This window comes from Chenopodium quinoa, unplaced genomic scaffold (assembly GCF_001683475.1).
Source record: "Chenopodium quinoa cultivar QQ74 unplaced genomic scaffold, ASM168347v1, whole genome shotgun sequence".
NCBI classification, from domain to species: Eukaryota; Viridiplantae; Streptophyta; class Magnoliopsida; order Caryophyllales; family Amaranthaceae; genus Chenopodium; species Chenopodium quinoa.
The window spans coordinates 3,980,972-4,001,839 of NW_018744662.1; the positions used below are offsets into that span (position 1 = coordinate 3,980,972).

The 20,868-nt window shown below is 33.9% G+C and overlaps 1 protein-coding gene across 1 annotated transcript in view; it reads left to right on the plus strand.

Annotated features, from left to right (window-relative positions):
• Positions 1–2,100: 2,100 nt before the first annotated feature.
• The window catches only part of LOC110702127 (probable protein arginine N-methyltransferase 6), a 29,517-nt gene continuing 10,749 nt past the window's right edge, over positions 2,101–20,868 (plus strand). Inside the window, exons 1-11 of the mRNA XM_021879795.1 lie at positions 2,101–2,458; positions 3,371–3,436; positions 3,805–3,873; positions 5,742–5,777; positions 11,592–11,657; positions 13,066–13,134; positions 13,268–13,345; positions 13,440–13,518; positions 14,314–14,408; positions 16,948–17,032; positions 19,308–19,510. Of these exons, the coding sequence (XP_021735487.1) occupies positions 2,204–2,458; positions 3,371–3,436; positions 3,805–3,873; positions 5,742–5,777; positions 11,592–11,657; positions 13,066–13,134; positions 13,268–13,345; positions 13,440–13,518; positions 14,314–14,408; positions 16,948–17,032; positions 19,308–19,510 (1,101 nt within the window). The 5' untranslated portion in view covers positions 2,101–2,203. The remainder of the gene's footprint in view (positions 2,459–3,370; positions 3,437–3,804; positions 3,874–5,741; positions 5,778–11,591; positions 11,658–13,065; positions 13,135–13,267; positions 13,346–13,439; positions 13,519–14,313; positions 14,409–16,947; positions 17,033–19,307; positions 19,511–20,868) is intronic.

Here is a 20,868-nt window from a genome sequence, read left to right on the forward strand (position 1 = left end):
CCTTTCCCCCTTTCCCCCGCTGCTTCCCTCCCCTTCCCTAAACCCTAGCTTCGGCGATTTATTCTTCACTTAGAGGATCAGCTAAGACAACGATGAGAGCATCAAACATCGAGTGGCGAGGGATCCTTGGAGAGGTCGGCACGCGACGTGGCGGGGACAGCCATAAAGTGGGAGAGAGAAAGTGAGTTAAGAAGAGAAAAGGAAAAGGAAGAAGAAGCCTGACCGGAAACACCTATTAAAGAGGGTCGAGGGTTGCAGCGAGGGTAAGTAGGAAGGTTATGAGGGTCGACTGGTGGTCAAGGTGGGTCACCGGGAGTTGGGGGTTCAAGGCGGCGCATTCGGTTGGGGGGAGGGGGCTGCTGGCATGGGAGGGGGAAAGGGAGATGGTGGTTGCTGCTGGTGGGGATGGCGGTTTATGTTTATATTTTTGTTTATAATTTAACTAAATTATTTAATGGCTAAGTGGAAGTTTTAGGGTAATTAGGAAAAAAATTAGAGCTTAATTAAGTGGATTAGAGGCATTACGTTGTCTTGAACAAAAAAAATTTCACAATCGAGTTTTCTTTTACTAAAATGTTAAAGTTTGAGTTTTCTTTTGCCAAAAAGCTTTTTAAAGTTTTTTTTTTTTTTTTTTCCGCAAAATATTGCATTTAAAATAAAGCTTGGTTCGTGCAGGCGGATGCACAATTCGCATGGTGCATCGCTCTAAAATACAAAAAGGCGGAATGTACATGCAGGTGTATACTAATGTACATGGGCATATAAAAGAGCATAGTATTCATTTATAATGTACATGGACATATATAAAAGAACATAGTGTTCATTTATAATATACATCAGATTTTTGTGCAACAATTTTGTATATATTTTTTTTTATTGAAAGAAATTTTGTATAATGAAATAGATAAATGGTACTATAATTATTTTTTTTGCCATACATTAATTATAAATCATTTCAATTTTATTATTTTTTTCTTTACCAAAAGTTCACTTTCTCTCTCAAAAAACTTCAAACCCATTTAAATCCTCAAACCTCAAGCAAAATTTCAAGAAATTCAAATTTTTTGTTCAAGATGACATATAAAAACGAAAGGTAAGACCAAATTCGACAATCATACTTATTTATTTGACATTATACTTGTTTATTTTGAGTTTGAGTGTTTCCTCTTTATAAATTTGATTGAAAATTGTAACATTTGATTTTATTGGGAATTAATTGTGATTTTGATGTAATTTTGTTGTTGCAATGAAAAATAAAATGAAGTTCTTGAAGATGATCGACCGATTAATACATTTTGGAAGAAGAATGAAAGCAAGCAAATAGACAAACTTAGAAAAAGTTGTAGATCCAAATAATACAATGTACATTAAAATACAGTAAAATGTTCTTTTTTCATATACTTACATGATTCAAATAATACAATGTACATTAAACATGTAACCAACAATATAACATATATGTTCATTAGAATATAATACATTGTATATTATAATACAGTAAAAATTTACTTTTTCATATACATACATGATCATTTATACCAATGTACATTTACTATGTGAACAATGTTCTTTAATATTATCATGTTCTTTACTAATATTACAAATGTTCTTTAGATTTACAAAAAAAAAAACATATAAAAATGGATGTTCTTTATAATTAAAATAGCTATATGTTCTTTACAAAAACAACTATATGTTCCGATCCTCAGTGAACAACTAAATATTCATTTCGCCTTTTTTTTTAAAGAAAATCGGATGCACCAAGCATGTTGCATCCGCTTCCACAGAAAAAATTTCACATTTAAAAGGTTTTTTTTTTTTTTTTTTTTTTAATTTTTTAATTTTATTTTTACAAATTTGCCTTTACATTAACACAAATATAATCATAATTCTTCGTTTCCTTACAAGTATATATGTCTATATGACCGTCCTTGAGATTAAATTATTCAATCCTGTTCTCATACGTTTATTTTCAGTTCAGTTCAACTTTTAATTTCCTTCTCTAATAAAATATTCAGTTTAGTTCAGTTCAGTCAGTCTATTAGGCCTTAGTATATGTGAATTCAATGTTCTTTTTTTTTTTTAAACCTTGTTTAAAAATAAAAACAAAAAGAAAGCATCAAGGCTTAGCGAAATAAGGACAGAGTCACAGAGAAATACTCGCAGTAGACAGATAGAGAGAGTGAGTGTGTGTGTGAAGAAGATGTTGGCGACTTCAAGTGGCGGCGAATGCAACGGCCATTCTACTTCTATGGCGGCGCCGACAACAGCGGAGACGACTACGACGGCGGCGCCGGCAACTTGTCACAGAGATAGGCTGAGGAAGGCGCGCCGTTTATCACGCGACGCCTCTTCCGCCGACGGTGCCGCCATTTCTGACGCACCTCCTTGTACTGACTTCGATGTTGCCTACTTCCAGTCTTACTCTCATCTTGGCATTCATGAAGAGATGATTAAGGTTTTTCTTTCTTTCTTTCTATTTTCTGCCTTTTCTTATTTTCAATTTCTTTCTAATAATTCTATTCTTGTTTATCATCATTTTATTTAATTCAGTAATTAGGGTTTATTAACAGTTAATTGCTTTTTGTCTCTTTAATTATAACCTTCTAATGAAGGACATTGGCGCTTCAAGATTTTAATTTTTGATTAATATGGAGAAATGCTTAGGGGTTTTGTGTTAATTGAAGTTAAGATTGATTAAGGCCATTAGGTAATGTCGATTGATTTCGGGTTTGTTTTATAACCTAGAAAACTAGCCTCGAAAGACGGTAATGTTTGCTATGCAACCCTTTAATCTTTTTGTCAATGTATTACAAGTTTGAACCGTAATGTAGGGTTTTAGTGTGAAGCTTTTCTTGCTGACTCTTTATTTGGGTTTCAGTTATATGCCGTGAATTATTGCCTCTTTTGTTATAATAGTGTTACTCCGAGAGTCGGATATAAACTTCTTGATTATCTTGTGAGTGTAGATGATACATGCAATTAGGTGGAGGTAATCTTTTTAACCCACCTTTTTAGGGATGGGGATGATCTAGGAAAATGGGGAATTGTTACAAATGGTGTGAATTGTCATAATTTAGGTACTTTTCATCTGATTGGTCTGTCCTTTTAATTGTATTCGGTTGTTTTGAAGTGTAGTAGACGTGTTGAGGTGGTGGTGGTGGTGATGTTGCTATGATTAGTTCCTTTATTATTTATGTTGGTTTGTGAACTACCAGTCAGAGTTTGGGGTAATGATGAGTTGTTTACGCGAGTGTCTTTATGATCAAATAGACGTTAACGAGTAGAGTTTTTTTTATTGTAATTTTACGCTACCTATTACCATGCAACTTACCATAAATATTCTTAACTCTCTCTAATTTATGCACAGGATCATGTGAGGACTAGCACTTATCAGAATGCAATCCTAAAACATCAACATTTGATTGCAGGCAAAGTAAGGCTTATATTGTTGGCGTTTTGTAATTACTTTCTACTTGGATTTTGTCTTTGGTAACTCACACCTAAAACATTAGTATCAACCTTTGCAAACAGTGATCATGGGTATACTTGGATTTACATAAAATCAATAACTCTCTTTTCAAAGTCATCTAAAATCTCTTTCATTCCATTTATGATACATTTGTCATATCTTATTTTAATACTATAACTCTAAAATTCTAAATGGGTAATTGACAGTCAGTTTTTATAGTTTCCCTTTGTAATTATAATGACAAGAAGGCATATGCATTGGCTTTATGGTATAGGTGAAAGGAGATTATGCACGCTTACCTGTTAATAGATTTTACTTAACAAGTTTTGCAGGTTGTTGTGGATGTCGGCTGTGGTACAGGCATTCTATCTATATTTTGTGCACACGTTGGAGCTAAAAGGGTAAATATGTTTTGATTCTTACTGAGACTTTTATAGTTTTTTGGATTTCCCAGTTTTTTCAGCTGATTTATTTATGAAATGAAGGTAAGAAACAAAAACTCTTAGGTTTTGCTGCAGAAAACTGTTAATGTGTTGATTTTCTTAGATAAATTAACGATCATGGTATGTAATATTCATCCAATGACCAGCAATGCTGAATTGAAATTTAATTACTTTTTTACACAAGCATCAAACAGGATGATTTGAAGGCTTGATATGACCGAGTATAGTTTAGAAGGAGTCTCTAAGCTCCCAGATAAGGAGGCTTAAGCAAGTCACCCGGAGAAAAACAAACCAATGTGGTGCATTAGTGCCATACCTGCCGTCAAAATATGATCATATTGGAAGTTCATTAGTGGCATAATCAATATCTTTGTAGGTCTACATTTTTTATTAAATTTTTTAAAAATAACCACTCACAAATCACACCTATTTTAAAATAACCATCCGTTAATTTTTTATTTTTATTTTACCACCCCTTAAATTAAAAAAATACTCAAATCCTCACCTTTTTATAAAATTAGGTGAACTTTCCGTCACTGGAACCCACATAACGGCTATATTGAGCCTTCATTACTGTTTTTCCCCCCAATTTTTTCTACAAAACATTTCCTCAAACTCATTTTCTCTCGAATTTTCATCCACCCCATCTCACTAATTCAATCACAATCAACCCACAAATCCAAACTCACAAAAAAGATGAAATCTTTACATTTCAATTCAGTCTCCATCTTCATTCTCTCACTACTTTCTTTCTCTACACTTACTATATCAAAACCATCAACACAACCCATGAATTGTCGGCAGTCTGTGCTTAATTCTTAGTTCTAAAACCCTCCTCAAATCTGCCATTAATTTAAAGCATGTTTGATGTCCTCCCAAAAGATGTAACAGTTGAAAATAGTGATAAAGATTTCATCTTTGTGAGGGAAAACTGTTCTTGTGACCCTAGAAAATTGGGGGAAATTTCATGAATTAGGGTTCTTCGCTCAAATTAATTGGGAAAAATTGGGGGATTTCATGAATTAGGGTTCTTCGCACAAATTAATTGGGGGAAATTAGTGGATTTCATAAATTAGGGTTCTTCGCACAAATTAATTGGGGAATTTCATGAATTAGGGTTCTTCGCACAAATTAATAAGGAGAAGTTGGGGGATTTCATGAAATTGGGGAATTAGGATTTCATGAAAAGCCACGGAAATTTGAAAAAGGTGCGAATTCGAGTACTTTTTTGATTAAAGGGGTAGTAAAATAAAATTAAAAAATTAACGGGTGGTTATAATAAAGTAGGTGTGATTTGTGAGCAGGGATTTAAAAATTTTCCTTTTTATTTTTCACTCTTTTCTTATCCTAACCTCATATCTATCAAACAATGAAAATTGACCCCCCCTTTTTCCTTCAAAATTTTCTATCCATACACTTTAAACAAGGAAGGTGATTGTTATTTGAAGTTAATATTCCTTTTATGATATTGATTTCTAAGGGGGAAAAAAATTCCCTCTACAAGTTTTTATAGTCATGATACTCATGTACCAGATTTAAAAGGGAATCAGGATTTGGGAATATTACTAGCTAGCTCTTGATTTTTCTTTCTCAAAAGACCTCTGAGTAGTTACATACTATAAGAAACCAATAGATTTATGCCTTGTTCCTCTATGTCTTTTGAAATTTCGCTGAATTTTAACTATCTTGATTACTCCCTGCTTCCCAAATTTCATGCTAGCTTTGGAACTGTGATTTACTAAAAGTTTAAAGCTTGCAAAGTATATGGAAAGGGGGTAGTATATTCTCTTTACATTTATGTCTTCTAAATTTCTTTCCTTTGTCAGGTTTATGCAGTGGACGCTAGTGACATTGCAGTGCAGGTATTTTTATTGAGATTAATGCTTCATTGCTTCCTAATAGTAGTTACTGACTCCTTCATGTGATTTTATTGAGATTATGCTGTCTAATACTAGTCAGGTGATGCTTCTTAATACTAGTCAGTTGATGCTTTGCTTAGTTCATGTGTTGACTAGATTCTTCTTTGTTGCAATAACTCCTTTCTAGTCTTCCAATTTTGTTTAGTGACAGATTGCTAATCATACAACAGTTGTTGAAAGGAAAGATTTGGCAAGTCAATTTTAATTTTTGCGCAGTTTTGGATTATACTAAATTTCTCAACTGTCTGTCCTCTTTTTTATTTTTTTTTTCCTGAAGGTAGGTCACTGTTAAGTCTATTTGTTTATCTTGGAAATCCATCCCTACCTTTATTGGCATTAGACCAAAATAATATGTGCCAAGTGTCAGCGCAGTCCGAATCCATGACCCATTATTATGTTATTGGGAGACAATCCTTGACAAGGTGCTTTATTCCCTTGGAAATCATACAACAAATCTGAAAAATTTGATCAATTTTTGATTTGGAGTTGAGTTGGGCAAACATGCAAAAAATGAATTTGTTGTTTTAAGCCGTATCAACTCGGAAAATTTTGATTGACTAACTGAATCCCATCACCAAAAGGCTGCTTTGTGATGATGTTGCCCGCATTTTTGAATCATGGAAGGCAATCAACTACTTTTCCCTCTTTTAAAAGTCATTTTTTTTCAAGTTAATATACAAACTAAATTGTATTCATACCTTTTTGTAAGGTGTCACAAACATGATTTTCCTCAATTTATGTTTACTTTGGGAATAGAAGTGAACTGAATAGCCATAAAAAAGGTCAAAGAGAGCCAAGGAATAAGGATGATTTTTATGTGACTTTTTCTGTATCACTCTTCCATTATTTTAAGGGGTAGCATTAAATCGGATCGAAGTGTCGTAAGATCCTACAAAATAACGCCCTCTCCTGACGTATGAAATCTTTAACAGTGACTTACTACTCCTTAAAACCACTCTAGATTATCCTTATTGTGTCGTAAGATCCTAATCCCGCTTGTACTATGTGATCCTTATTGTGCCATATCGATTCGTAGAACTTACCCTCAAATATCTGAATATTTTCATGACTTTACTCACAATTACCATTGGAACCATGTAACAAAAAATTTGATGGTACTATAGAGGTTTATTAGTTTACTAGGATTGCCACCTCAATTTGATGGTACTATAGACCTTTTGTCAATGAAGTGCATGAAGGATAAAAACCAAAAGATTCTAGTTTAATATGAAGATATTAAGGAAAGTTGAAAGGTATAATGTCGCGTCATGACAAAATTTTCCTATCTTTGTCCATACCTTAGCCCATAGATATTGTGCCTTTTTCAGCACCGATTTTCATTCACGTCTGAGCTATAGATTGAGCCTTAGGGATTCCTAATCATTCATCATTCCTTCCTTAAGTTATTTGCAGCATCATTACAATACCCGAAATTCCATCTACGGCCTACTATGTGAAAGGTGTAATATCTGAGGATTTTATTTTGGGGAGACACATTTAGGTGTAATGATGGTTTCATGAGTTGGTTCATTGGTTATTAGGTGGGTGTCACTAAAGACATCACAATTTAAGATTAGGATATCAATTGGGAGAATATGCAAATAATTAGAATTGCATTGAAAAGAATTAACTAAATAAAGCATTTGGCCCATATTGTATCCTTGTGGAGGGTTGGATATGCTTGGAAATGGTCGTTATTGATTGGCTAAAACCGTTTTTTAACAAGATTTGGAGAACTAAGAAGATTCCATACGATTTGAGGAAAAAACACTTAGGTACCAATCTATTAGATTAGAGGGGATGCTCTAGATTTCTCAAACTATTGGTATAAATTTCATGAGCCACACCATTAAATTATGAGGATCTATCATCTATGAGAACCAATTTTAATTTATGCAAAGGCAGTATACTATGGAAGCTATACATTGATAAGGAAATGATGGAATATTATAAGGCAAGGAAGAGAGGATAGATCTTGGATGGAAGGGATTGTAAAAGTACATGAAAAAGTTTGGTTTGTAGGAATATTACATTAGATAAAAGGAAAGCAAGAGAGATAATCTTGGTTGTCGTGTTCATGTAGTAGACCTCCACTTGTTACCTTAAATTCCTTCCTTGCACCTTAAACACAACCCTATGTGAAATAACGGTGATGATTGTTCATGTACCACAACTTATTAACCACCATCTCTTAGAAAATCATTCTTTAGAAGCACCTATTGTCATCTCTAAAAATCTAGCAAGTGACTAGCAACACTTAATTCAATATCTTTTCTACCCCCCTAAGCTATTTGTTTAACCTTAAATAAAAAAACCCTTAACTCATAATGTCATAAGCTATGTTAGTCAAACATGAAATATTTGTTGGGATATCGGTTATGACATATATTCAGGTACAAAATAATTAAGGGTTGTTAAAACTTCCCTACTAGAAATTAGAGAGGATGGAGGGAGATATGGGTGACAATTTGACTTTGAGATTTTTATTAAAGCTATAAAGTTGAAGCTCTTTAGATCTAGGAGAAAGTCCGAAGATTGGTCTATTGAAGATGAAATCTACAATATGAAGAAAGATTACATTTAGTGTTTTGGTTGATGGAGGGGAGAAGAGTAAATTGTGATTTTTTAGAGCACTAGTTGTCTTCTCTAGTGCATGTGCTCCATTATTTTCACTATATTCCTCATGAACTACTGATGAAGTATTATTTACCTTTTGTCAGTGTGAGGCGCAAGGCGATAGGGGGTAAGCACTTTTTTTTGGCTGGCGAGGCGATTTTGATAAGGCGCACCCAAGGCGCACATGAGGCGCACTCGAAGCAAAATTCTGCCAATTTTTTTCAAGTATTTATATAGTGCGCCTCACTTCAACGAGGCGCACTGAGGCGCACCAAGGCGCTGCATATCCCTTATCGCCTCAGCGCGCCTTGAGCTTTTTTATACATTGCCTTTTGTATGTATGTGTGTGGTTTTTATTTTACTTATTATTATTATTTTTTTTATTTTTTATTTTTTATTTTTTTTATTTTTTTGGAGGATTTATGCTTTGCCACAATGAAAAGTTAAGAAATTTTATATCAGACAATTGGATCCATAGACCGTAGACGTGCCTTTGTTTAGGAAACATAGGCCCCTTTGTCATAATTATTCCTGAAACCGTCTTTTCCTTTATAGTAGAGTACAAATAATGAGATAAATTATCAAAGAAACAAAATGGAACATTTTAATGGAAGAGGGCTTTCTTCTTAGACCTTAGACTTCTCAATTTTCTTGTTAAATTTATTGAAGTTTGGACTTTGCAAAACCTAGATAACCTTTTCTCATCTCATATGAGACATCAAGACTATCTAGTTATGAGACCTTTTAATTTGTTTGTTGGACTTTATGTTTGAAAGAATAACCCCTTTTTTTTTATATTTTATTTTTTATATCTTCTCAAATGTAACATATTTATTGAAGAGAGGTTTCTTGTGAGAAGAGAAATCAATATGCTTGCCTGAGATTCTAATATCTAGATGTAATTTGGGAGAGTGAGGGATAACTCAAGTGGTTAGAGCTCCCTTCTCGCTTCCTAGAGATCTTGGGATCGGTTCTCATCACCTGCCCTTGTGGCTCCCTAAACACCAAAAAAAACATCTAGATGTAATTAGATGTCTTATTTGCCCTATGTTAGGAAATAAGGGTGTAATTGTGTTTGATTAATGCGGAACAAATCAATGAAAAATAAGAATTTAGACAAGCAATAAAGAAGATAAACAAAGAACACAAGGATTTACGTGGTTCGGTCAAAATAGACCTATATCCACGGGTGGGGATTCGAGAGCTTCTTCACTATGATGGAGAAAGAAACAAGAGAATAATGCAAGGAGTCCTAAATCTAATGGCTCAAAAAGGTATGATTTAAATGATCAACTAAAGGGTCCTTTTAAAACCTTAATAAAACCTTAAGATTGTTCCCTAAGTATACTCAAATAGCCGTCATAGAAAAGATATAATTTTAGGAAATATTCCATCAATTATCCTAGAATAACCTAACTACCGAGCTATAGCTCGGTAGCTAGTTCATGCCTGCCGCAAGTCCTCATAGGGCCGAGCTATAGCTCACTCGCATAGAGCTATAGCTCTCGTTGCAAATCTCCAGCTTCGTCAGGTTTTCGTAAAACGGTCATAACTTTCTCGTTTCTTATCGGAATTGGGCATATGACCTATCGTTGTAAAACTCTTGAACCAAGCTATCACCTCGAACTTGAATCACCTCAAAATCAGCTGTAGTTTGAGAGATATAAGCGTTCAAAGGCAGCCCTACTAGATTTCGAGTCACAGTTTAACACCCTCTTTATAGGGTCATGTGCTGTCATTTAAATTTCTTCTTCTCTCTCTTTGTCCCTTGTTTCCATTCCTTTTTTATTCATGTATTATTCTCATTTTGAAGTGAGTCGTGACCCAACAACTATTCTTCTTTATTTCCCCTTACCTATTGTTGCATAGTCAGCTTAATTATGTAAGTGTTTCTCTATCTTTTGTTTTTGGTTTTAGTCTGGAACTTTTTTTCTCATTACTCTCGGATCATCCATATAGTGTATCTTATATGTACAATATCCAACTAAGTCAGACACCCATTTCCAAGTCCAAGTATCTTACGTTTGAACCAACCAATGCCTTCGTAGGCTGTAGCAACAATAACATAACCCAAATGCCAACCTTTTGGCTTCTCTGTTGTTATGTGGGCTTATTATATATTTAGCTGAATATGAAAGTAAAACGTGTATCCTTGAACATACCAGTTTAAGAAGAGGAGATTACAAGACATTGTTGCATTGTTGGAGGTAATGAATTCCATCTAAGGTTGATAAAACTCTACCAAGGGTTTACTTTTTTGAAACTGTATTTATGTGAAAGGGGATTAGCCTTAGAAGATGTATGTCACTAAATATTGTAATTGTATTTGGAGTGCTCTTTTTATATTTTAATCAATGACATATGTTTTAATTATTTCATTTTGTTGTGTATTATTATTCACATGACATTGTTATGTACTCAAAATGCCTAAATGATTATGTTAGGAACCTAATATTATTGACAAGTATAATCAGTGAAGGCATGTCAAATGGATGAAACCAATGTCATGGCATTCTTTTATTACAAGGCATTCAATTTTGTTTCAGAGTTTCATTTTTCCTTAGCCATAGCCAACTACAGCACATCCATCAAGCTGTATTCTAAAATGGTATCGCTGCTAGTACATGTTGAAAGAAATGCTAGAAATAGGAATGGTTTGAGAAGTGCCAAGTTGCTTTTGATGACTTAAAGGTTGTAGTATCATCACTATTAGTTTGACAAGCCACTTGAAGTATCCATCAATGCTTTTGACTTCTCAATTTCCTTAGAAATTGCAATAGTTTGACTTTCATGTTTGCTACTGCACATCTCTAACAATTTATATCTTTAATATACGTTGATACTTGTTCAACAGCATTTACATAATAACATATTCTTAATGTTAGGGAAATTTGTGGTCAAAATTGGATTAAAAAAAAAAAATGTAAGTCAAATCGTTGCAATTATAACGATTCAGAGGAATTATATTTTGTTTAGGTCATAAAACTCCCCACCCCAACCCACCCTACCCAACAACACCCCCAAGGTCTGCTCCTGTTGGTAGCTCTTTCTTCTTCTGTCACAATATATATATGTGTGTAAACTTTTTTTTTTCCTTAAAATATTTCAAGCACCTCCTCACAATTGTTGCATTTCTAACAGGCAAATGAAGTCGTCAATGCAAATAATCTATCTGATATTGTTAAAGTATTGCATGGACGAGTGGAGGTATGACTCTGAAACAAACATTTTCATTATCTGGTTAAACCACAAAGGTCTGGCTATGTAATATGATAGAACTTTTCTTCTGAGTGATTATGCTTTTCTAGATCTTGAAAGTTTACTTGTTGCATAATTTGCATTTCATTCGGGAAACTTGGGCTCAATTCAACTCTTGTACAAGTATTATTTCAATTGTAAGAAACCGATGACAGCAACACCTCAACCACAAGTTTTAGGATTCATTGGAAGAGCAAGATTTATGAGCTTTAATCCAACCAGTGATTTCTGTTTGTCCCTGCTTATCATTGAGTGTCCTCTCACATATTTTTGGGCAAGGTGTCTTTTTTTTTGTACTCACCAGAAGCCGATATATTCATGTAATCTGTGTCAGTTAATTACAGAGGAATTTGATTTTCGAACTTAAATCTAATAGTATATGGTGAAAAAATGGAAAGGTGTAGCCATGTAGATGCATGAGCCCTTAGAAAAATAAGAAAAGACAACTCTTTCCCATGTGTATTTTGTTTCAAACCCCAAGCACTGATATACTGAAAGAAAAGCATTCCTTCTGAAGTATTGTTCTGGAATTCATGTGTCTTCTGAAGCATTTCTTAATATGTAACTTAGAACCAGGACAAACAGAGTATTGGAAACACAATAGCAATTACCGTGTCTCGAGTTTTCAACTATTCTACTTTTCTATAATAGCAATCTTCCATTGGTTACTGTATTTGAAGCTGAAATCTGTACCTGACATTTATAGCAACAATATCTTTCTGTAAAAGGCTTTGTTTCAAATTATTAGAAGGATAGATATTTGTCTGTTGTGCCTATGATCTGAACTACGTTAAAAGACACCGGAATTTTCTACTTTCCAACCCTTTATTGTTGTGATTGAAGAGATCAGAGTCCAAAGACACTGAGAAAATTAATAAATGCTACAACTTTCAGTTTGCAGGAATTTCTGGGTTGGAAATTAAGAAGGAAAAAAAATTGCTTATGAGAACTCCAATGATTTTTATCCATTTTTAAATGCTGTATTCGAAATCATACCAGAAGTATTTGTTTCGACATTTGCTATGTTGTTAGTCTATCCTGTGTTGATTTACTTACCAATGACATCTCACTGTATGGGAAATATTGTTGTGTATGGCCAGCCTGTTTGATGATCTTTGTCAATGTCTGACTGCCATTATTCGCTCTAATCTGATTTCCAAATTTGAAACAACGATTAAATTTGCAGATTGTCTTCCTGCCTGACTTATTAGTAAAGTTTAAATAACTTGTTTTTATTAGTTTTGTTAAATATCCTGATTTGAACATTTCAAATACTTGTCTGTAGTTCTTTTAGTCTTTACAGCTTTGCCAACTATTGTATCTATCATGTATTACCTTATTTCTTGTATTACTGCAGGACGTGGAGATTGATGAAGAGGTTGATATTATAATATCAGAATGGATGGGGTACATGCTTCTATATGAGGTTAAGATTCAAACATGTGTGTCACAGTTATAATATTCTCAGTATTGAGATTGCTCATTTCAGATGTTGCAGCCTGAGGTTTCAAATTTTATTTCGCTGTCATTGAACCTTTAGTCTTTTTTTATTTCTGTAGAGCATGCTTGGAAGCGTGATTACTGCTCGAGATCGTTGGCTGAAGCCTGGAGGTCTTATTCTTCCTTCACATGCAACTGTATGCTCTTTTCTGTGCTTATTTTTTTTTAATTACTAATCAATGCATCTTGTACGACTGTATATAACATCTGCATTCACTGGTTTATCTGCAGCTATATATGGCACCTGTTACAAATCCCGATCGATATTCCCAGAGCATTGATTTTTGGCGTAATGTATACGGAATTGATAGTAAGTATGAACTATTGCATGTCCATTGACAAATTTATTTAGTTTTAATGTTTTCTCTGGATTATGTCCATACTGGTTGTTTGCTTTTCCCTTGAATAAATTTCTCGTAACTTGCTCTGTATCCCTTGTTTGAACTGCAATGAGGAAGATTGCTGACTATAAATCATCAGAATTTTTAAAAGTTATGTATATTATCTAATTTATAAGGTCAGGATAGTTTTGCAATTATTGAGGTGCCAATTCCTTTGAGATATTGAAAAAGCCCTGTTCTCTCCTCATTATGTCTCAACATCTTTTATCTTCTACTCTTTCTGAGGGAGGTCATTCTTTTTGTAAAGTTGTAAGATCAACTACAAAGTACAGAAAGGTTGCTGCAACATTCTCCACACATGCATAATTTGTTTGGTATTGTTTGGTTCCTTCCATAGTTCCATGTCTTTATCACATGGAGAATCCTTCACTCTTTTTCGAGAATCTCACATTTTGTTTTCTGCTACTAGGTTATTTGTGAATCTTTTATTAAACATCTTGCTGTACTAAATTTATTTATCCAGTAAATTTATGCACCAACTTTATGCATAATCTAATGGCTTTATATGCAAAGTCAAGATGACATACATTGGTAGCTATGTTGCAAGCTATATAAAAGAGGAATAATCTTGTCTGATCATTTATCTCAATTTGATCACTGTGAAAGAGCAGATTTTAGTAAACTATTAGTCATTGTTTGTACTACCCCTTTTTTGCTAGGCTTTTCAATTTGATGAATTTTCTTTTTTTTTTTTTTGTCACTAGTGTCTGCTATGGTGCCACTTGCTAAACAGTGTGCATTTGAAGAGCCAAGTGTGGAGACTATATCGGGTGAGAATGTCTTGACTTGGCCCCACATGGTGAGTCCTTTCTTCCCCAAGTCACCTCATTTTAGTTTTTGTTTTCAAATCTAATTATAGTTGAGTGACGAGTATCTAGGGTTCGAGCAAGTGGTTTATTTTATTAATGTTCATTTTCAATACATTTATAGGTTAACTTGTTATTATGTTTCTACTTTTTGAGATTTGTTTTTCTCTGAATTCATCTTCTCGAGTGGCATTCCTATGCTTTGGTTATCTCTGAGCCACATGTAAAGTGTTTGATTGCATTTTTGTCAAAATGCTCTTCCTATTGAGAGGTTTTGTTTTTTGAATTTATGCATGTTCAAGTAATGTTTCCTTTTCTTTAGCTCCTTGAAAATGATTTTGGAATGTTTGCTTGTAAGATCTAAACAAATTGATAAAACCATTGGTTGTGGCAAAAACTTTACATAAGCCAGAGGATAGCAAAATTCTTCCTTATAAGGTTAAGACGTGCCTCTTCTGTGAGAAATTTACTAATATGCAGAACAGAGATGGGAAAGTGAGGTAGACATACAGCAATGTTTAACAAATTAGGAGACATAGTAATGACATGTTGTGAATCAAAACAATTACTTCAGGAAAAAAAATAAAAATCTAAAACATCTAGTGGTAAAATTGCATCTTATATTGGAATCATTTGGAGATGAAAATGCACTGAAGCAAAAATGTCAGAAAGATGTAACAGAAATATGTTATGAAAAGGCACGTATGCTATGGGCTTTAGTAGTGTTTTTATAGTATCATCGGGTCAAAGGGATGACTGACTAGGGAGGATGCAGTGTGGTCCTACTCTTAATCTGAATGCCCAATGCTTCAAGTTGTATGACACTACTCCCTCCTTTTCTTTTTAAGTGTTACACTTTGACCGGTACATAGTTTTAGGCAATTAAATTGACTCTAATATAATAAGAGGTAAGTAGGGCAGTTTTGGTAAAAAAAAAAAATCATAGAATAAGATAGTGTGTTAATATTTTATTGAAAGATAAGGGATGTGAGATGGAAGGAAATAATTATTAAAAAAAAAAGTAGCAGTGGGTTTGAGTGGGGGCCATGAGAAAAGAGATATTATATTAAAATGTAGTTGTTTGCCAAAAATGGAAGTGTAAGTGTGTAACACTTAAAAAGATAGAGGGACTAAAAAAAAATGATGGAAATAGAACTAGGGGAAATCTGTAAGTGTTGACTAGGCCCCTGTGTGATGCATGGATACGCCGAAGTGCAGCTGTTTCCCGTACCGGGGACGGGTACGGCCCAGATACTATCCCATGGCGTACCCTCGGGGACGGCTGTGAGCAGCTCCGGAAACGTTTCAGGGATGAATTCTCTTCTATTCTGACGTCCCCAATACAAACCCAGCCCATTTTTTAACAAACCCCCAAATTTACTTACATCAGGTTGATTTTTCAAAAGCCCTAGAAATTGAGAAGCCAAGATTCCTTGGAGATTAGGAGGCGACCACCTGCTGCAACCCACTATTCCTTGCCGGTGACCACTTGCGACCCACCCTGACACCCGCGACCTGTAATAAACTGATATTACTCAATGTAATAACAGTACAACGAAGGGGAAAACTCAGAAATTTGATTAAACAAATTAATGGTTTTACAAACCATAATAGTAGGTTTAGCCTACAAAGCTCCAATAGTGACTTTAGGTCACAACTCTCCTAAGAAACTACTCCAAAATTCTCCTTCCTTCCTTCTACCCTCTCTACCTATTTATACCAAGGATTATTAACCTAGCAAACTAATATTAATAAAATACCCATACTACCTCCCATAGGTTAGTCTATTACACGACCGGCGAAACTTCAATTTACTCTACCTTCTACCTACTGTTCTACTTGCTCATTTTCTCTCTCTTTGACTTTAGCAGTAAATCAGTTTGTTTGTTTGTTTGTTTGTTTGTTTTTTTTTTATTTTTATTTTATTTTTATTTATTTTTTTTTATGTTTATGTTTTCTTTTTTATGGTTATGTGATCATTTGATTTTTGTTTTCTTTTTTCTTTCAAATCACTGTAGGTTTGTGCTTTGTTTTTTGTTTTTGTTTTTCATTTCTTTGTTTTAAATGATTATTATTATCATGTGATTATTACATAAGTGGTTTTTTTTTTTTTAATTTTTTTTATTTCTACTGTGGATTTTTTTAAAAAAACCTTTAATGTATTATATATTTCTGATTTTTTTTGCCGTACCCGTTTTTTGAAATTTGATTTTGCCGTTTCCCGTCCCCGTATCCGTACCCGTTTTTGTCCCTGATCCGCTCTGTGCAACCTAGCGAGGCTTTACTTTTGTGCCATCCATCCAAGATTTCAAGCTCTGCCTTAGGTCAGTTTGGTGACTGTGCCACTATGTGTGACTCAAGAACATTTGTTATGTACTTGTGAAATAACATTACCTATATTTATAACTTAAATGCAATTTTCTTGTGAACTTGAAAATTTTAATTCATATGTATCAGTTCTTTGGATAGCTGAAATTTCTTTATCGTGGTGTATTATCTAGTACCTATGGCTGATCAGCTTTTTATATACAGGTAAAGCATGTAGATTGCTATACCACTACATTGACAGAATTAGAAACTGTTGAGGCAAAGTTTAAATTGCAGTCTATGATGCGAGGTAAGCATTGGTTGGGTTTTTTTTTTTTTTTTTTTTTTCCCCAATCATTGCATTACCCAATTCTATAAGATCATATCTTGTCTATTTGTTAAATTTAGATATTATAAAATTTGTGAAGTGATCTATTCCACAAGGCTAGTACCAGTCATGGGCTTCCAGGTAAAAAAAGTGTATTATTGAAGTTGAAGAAATGATATTTACCCCCAGCCCCCTCCAATAAAAAAAAATAATAAAAGAAATATTAATGGATTTATGATGAGTCTATTATAGTTTGTTGTTGAACACTTCACGTTGCTTGAGTGTATAGTGTAGATTATGGTGGTTATACTCAATGATGCACGGGTACGCCAACCTCATGCCGTTTTCCGTACCGGGGACGGGTGCGGTACGGGTACGGCCCGGATACGTCCCCAAGGCGTACCCTTGAAAAGTGGTACGGGGAGAAAATTTGGGGACGGCTTGGAGCACCTTCAGAAACGTTTCGGGGACGGGGACGGATCACCTCCATTTCCGACGACCCCAATAGAAGCCCAACCCACTTTTTTTTTTTTAAAACACCCCAATTTTACTTACCTAGTTTTGATTTCTTGAAAACCCTAAAAATTGAAGAAGCCACCTACAATATTGCGCCCCACGATTCCTTGGAGGCGACCAATTGCAGATGACACTAGTGGTTGGCGATCTACAAGCAGCCATTTCTGAACCTTCGAGAGATTAGGAAGAAGATGTTTTTTTTTTTTTCTCTAACATTTCAATTGGTAAAAGGTTGGCTCCGTTCTTTAGAGCTGCTGAGCTCATCACGCTCTGCTCTGTTGTGCTCAAAAGCAGATCTGCTGTGCTCTGCTCTATTCTCAAATAATAATTAATAATAACAATAATAATAATAATTAATATTGTATTGATGATAATAATTTATTATTTTGAATAATTATAATAATTATTAATATTAAAAATAATTTTAATAATTATTAATATAGAAATAATTAATATTTATTAATCATAATAATAATTAATAATAATAGTTATCATTATTAATATTTAATAAATCAAACTATTAAGAATTAATATTTAATAATATTATTAATTAATAATTTTTAATAATTATAACAATTCTTTCAAAAAAATAAATAATAATAATAACAATTTATTTTATAAACATTTGATATTAGAATCACAATGTGTAGAAACATTATATGTATGTGGGTATTAATTGTTAGTTCATTGAGTTGAATTATTTTTCAAATCTTTCCATACAATTTAAGAATTTAAAAAAAAAGATATTGGTGCATAGGACGACCAATAATTAATAATAATAGATATTGGTGCTCGTGCAGCCGGTCACATCTTCAGTAGGATCGGGGTGGGGGCCCAGATTGTATCTCGGCTCCCTACCAATTTCTTGTAAATTGATTGAATTTGTAGGTTTTAATAATAATAGTAATAATAATAATAATAATAATAATAATAATAATAATAATAATAATAATAATAATAATAATAATAATAATAATAATAATAATAATAATAATAATAGCAACAACAACAACATTAATAATAATAGCATTTATAATAGTATTAATAATAATGTTGAAATCTGCTCAGCTGTGCTATGCTATCTTGAAATCTGCTCCCAGAAGCTCAAAAGAACAGGGCCCGTAAAGTAGTTGTAATTGTAATTAAAAAAAAGGGGTAAATTAGCTTTAATTCTCTAACTTTTTTCACTCTCCTTTTTTAAATTTTTTTTTTTAGTCTTACTTATCTACAGTATTATTCCGATTCGTACTCAGTAGAATTTAAAAACACTGCATGTAAAAAAAAAGAGTTGGTTTTTTATAAACATTTTTCTGAATTTTAATTTTTCTGATTTTTTTTTTGCCGTATCCTCGCCGTACCCGCTTTTTTAGAATTTCTATTTTGCCGTTTTCCGTACCCGTATCCGTACCCGTTTTTGTACCCGTATCCGTTTCTGTGCAATCTAGGTTATACTCACAGTTACAGCTTCTATTTCATTTTATGGGATACCCTTGAGGCTGATTGACAACGTAGCTCCTTGTTTCCGCATACTAGGGTACAAGTAATAGGCTGAGGGCAATTAAGGCATGAAATGTGTTTCTGCTTCTTCTTTACATCTTTGTAGATCACTAACAGGGAATAATGGTTATAATGATTCCAAAAGTTACTTTAATTCTGATTTAATATGTGTGGCATTTCAAATTGTGAGTTGTGAGCAGCTGAGCTATAACTCGTGTCTTCTGTTACATTTTTATGAATTCAGCTCCACTTCACGGGTTTGCATTCTGGTTTGACGTTGAATTTGGTGGACCTGCCAATTTGCCAACCAACAATGGTGCTTCCTCCAATGATAATACTACCAACAAAAACTGTGAAAATGACGGACAGAGAAAGAGATCTACAAATCCTAGTGAAGCACTTGTTTTATCTACTGCCCCTGAGGGTCCACCAACACATTGGCAACAGGTACTTTCTTCCTTATACATAATCCTAGCTAGATCCTGGCCTGATAAACGAACTCCTTTGTAATGTGGATGTGGATTCTGTGCTTGTTATCATGACATTATTTTCATCCATAATTTTATTTTCACGTGCAGTTATGTGGAATCTATGATTCAGTAGTATCAAGTACCAACCCAACAACCTAGCTCTAAATGCTTACTCCTTTTTTGGTTATGTGTGATAGATACTTCTCTTTGATAGGTTCTTAGATTCAGCATATCTTCCAACATATTCTAGTGCTCCCCTACATAAGTGTGTTTATTGATGTCATAGTAGACTCTTTATTCTTATAGTCAGATGATAGAAGCTTTAGTTTTCATCCAGAGGTCTTTCTATATTTTTCATCCATAATTTTATTTTCATGTGCAGTGATGTGGAATCTATGATTCAGTAGTATCAAGTACCAATCCAACAACCTAGCTCTAAATGCATACTCTTCTTTTTTGGTTATGTGTGAGATACTTCTCTTTGATAGGTTCTTAGATTCAGCATATCTTCCAACATATTCTAGTGCTCCCCTACATAAGTGTGTTTATTGATGTCATAGTACTCTTTATTATTAGTCAGATGATAGAAGCTTTAGTTTTCATCCAGTGGTCTTTCTATGTGCTTATTCAATATTGTCTCTACAGCATCTTGTCCTATTGTGCTTGTTTTAGAATTAAGATACCTGGGATTGTATTTAACAAGATGGGTGTAAGATGTGAGCCTTGATTTAAAGATCCCAAAAGTTGAAGTCGACAAGTCGTGTTGCAATCGTTCAAGAAATTTTAGTCCTGTTTTTCACCTGATAGGCTGTCCCGTCTGGCTTACCAACATTGTGGACTTTGTGGTTATAAATCCAAAAGGTTGCAAGACTTATGGGATAATTATTGATAACTAGGAGGCTTGAGTTTGTAACTCCAATGTTGTCACCTTAAATTGGGAATTTTGTGGTAGTTACTTTTGGTAAGTTATGTCCATTGATTATATAGTAGAGATCAAACTCCATTTGTTTAGGAATCCTGAGAACTCTGGTTGTACTCAACTGCAACGGACTGGTGGTGCACACAACACAAGATGAATGTGGTCGGAAGGTTGTATTCGATTTAGCTCAAGGCTTGCGTGAAATAAACATGGCTTTAGGCTATGACTCTCATATGTCAATACAAATATTTTCTGAATGCCTTCTAACTTAGGGACAACTACTATTTATACTACCACTACATTACAATAGTTGGCAAAAGCCTTAATTGCTAATTTTACTTCTTGTCTCCATTCCAATTTACCACAGTAACTAATGCTAATAGGCCAAATCTGCCAAGTTTGTCTCCTGCAACTTT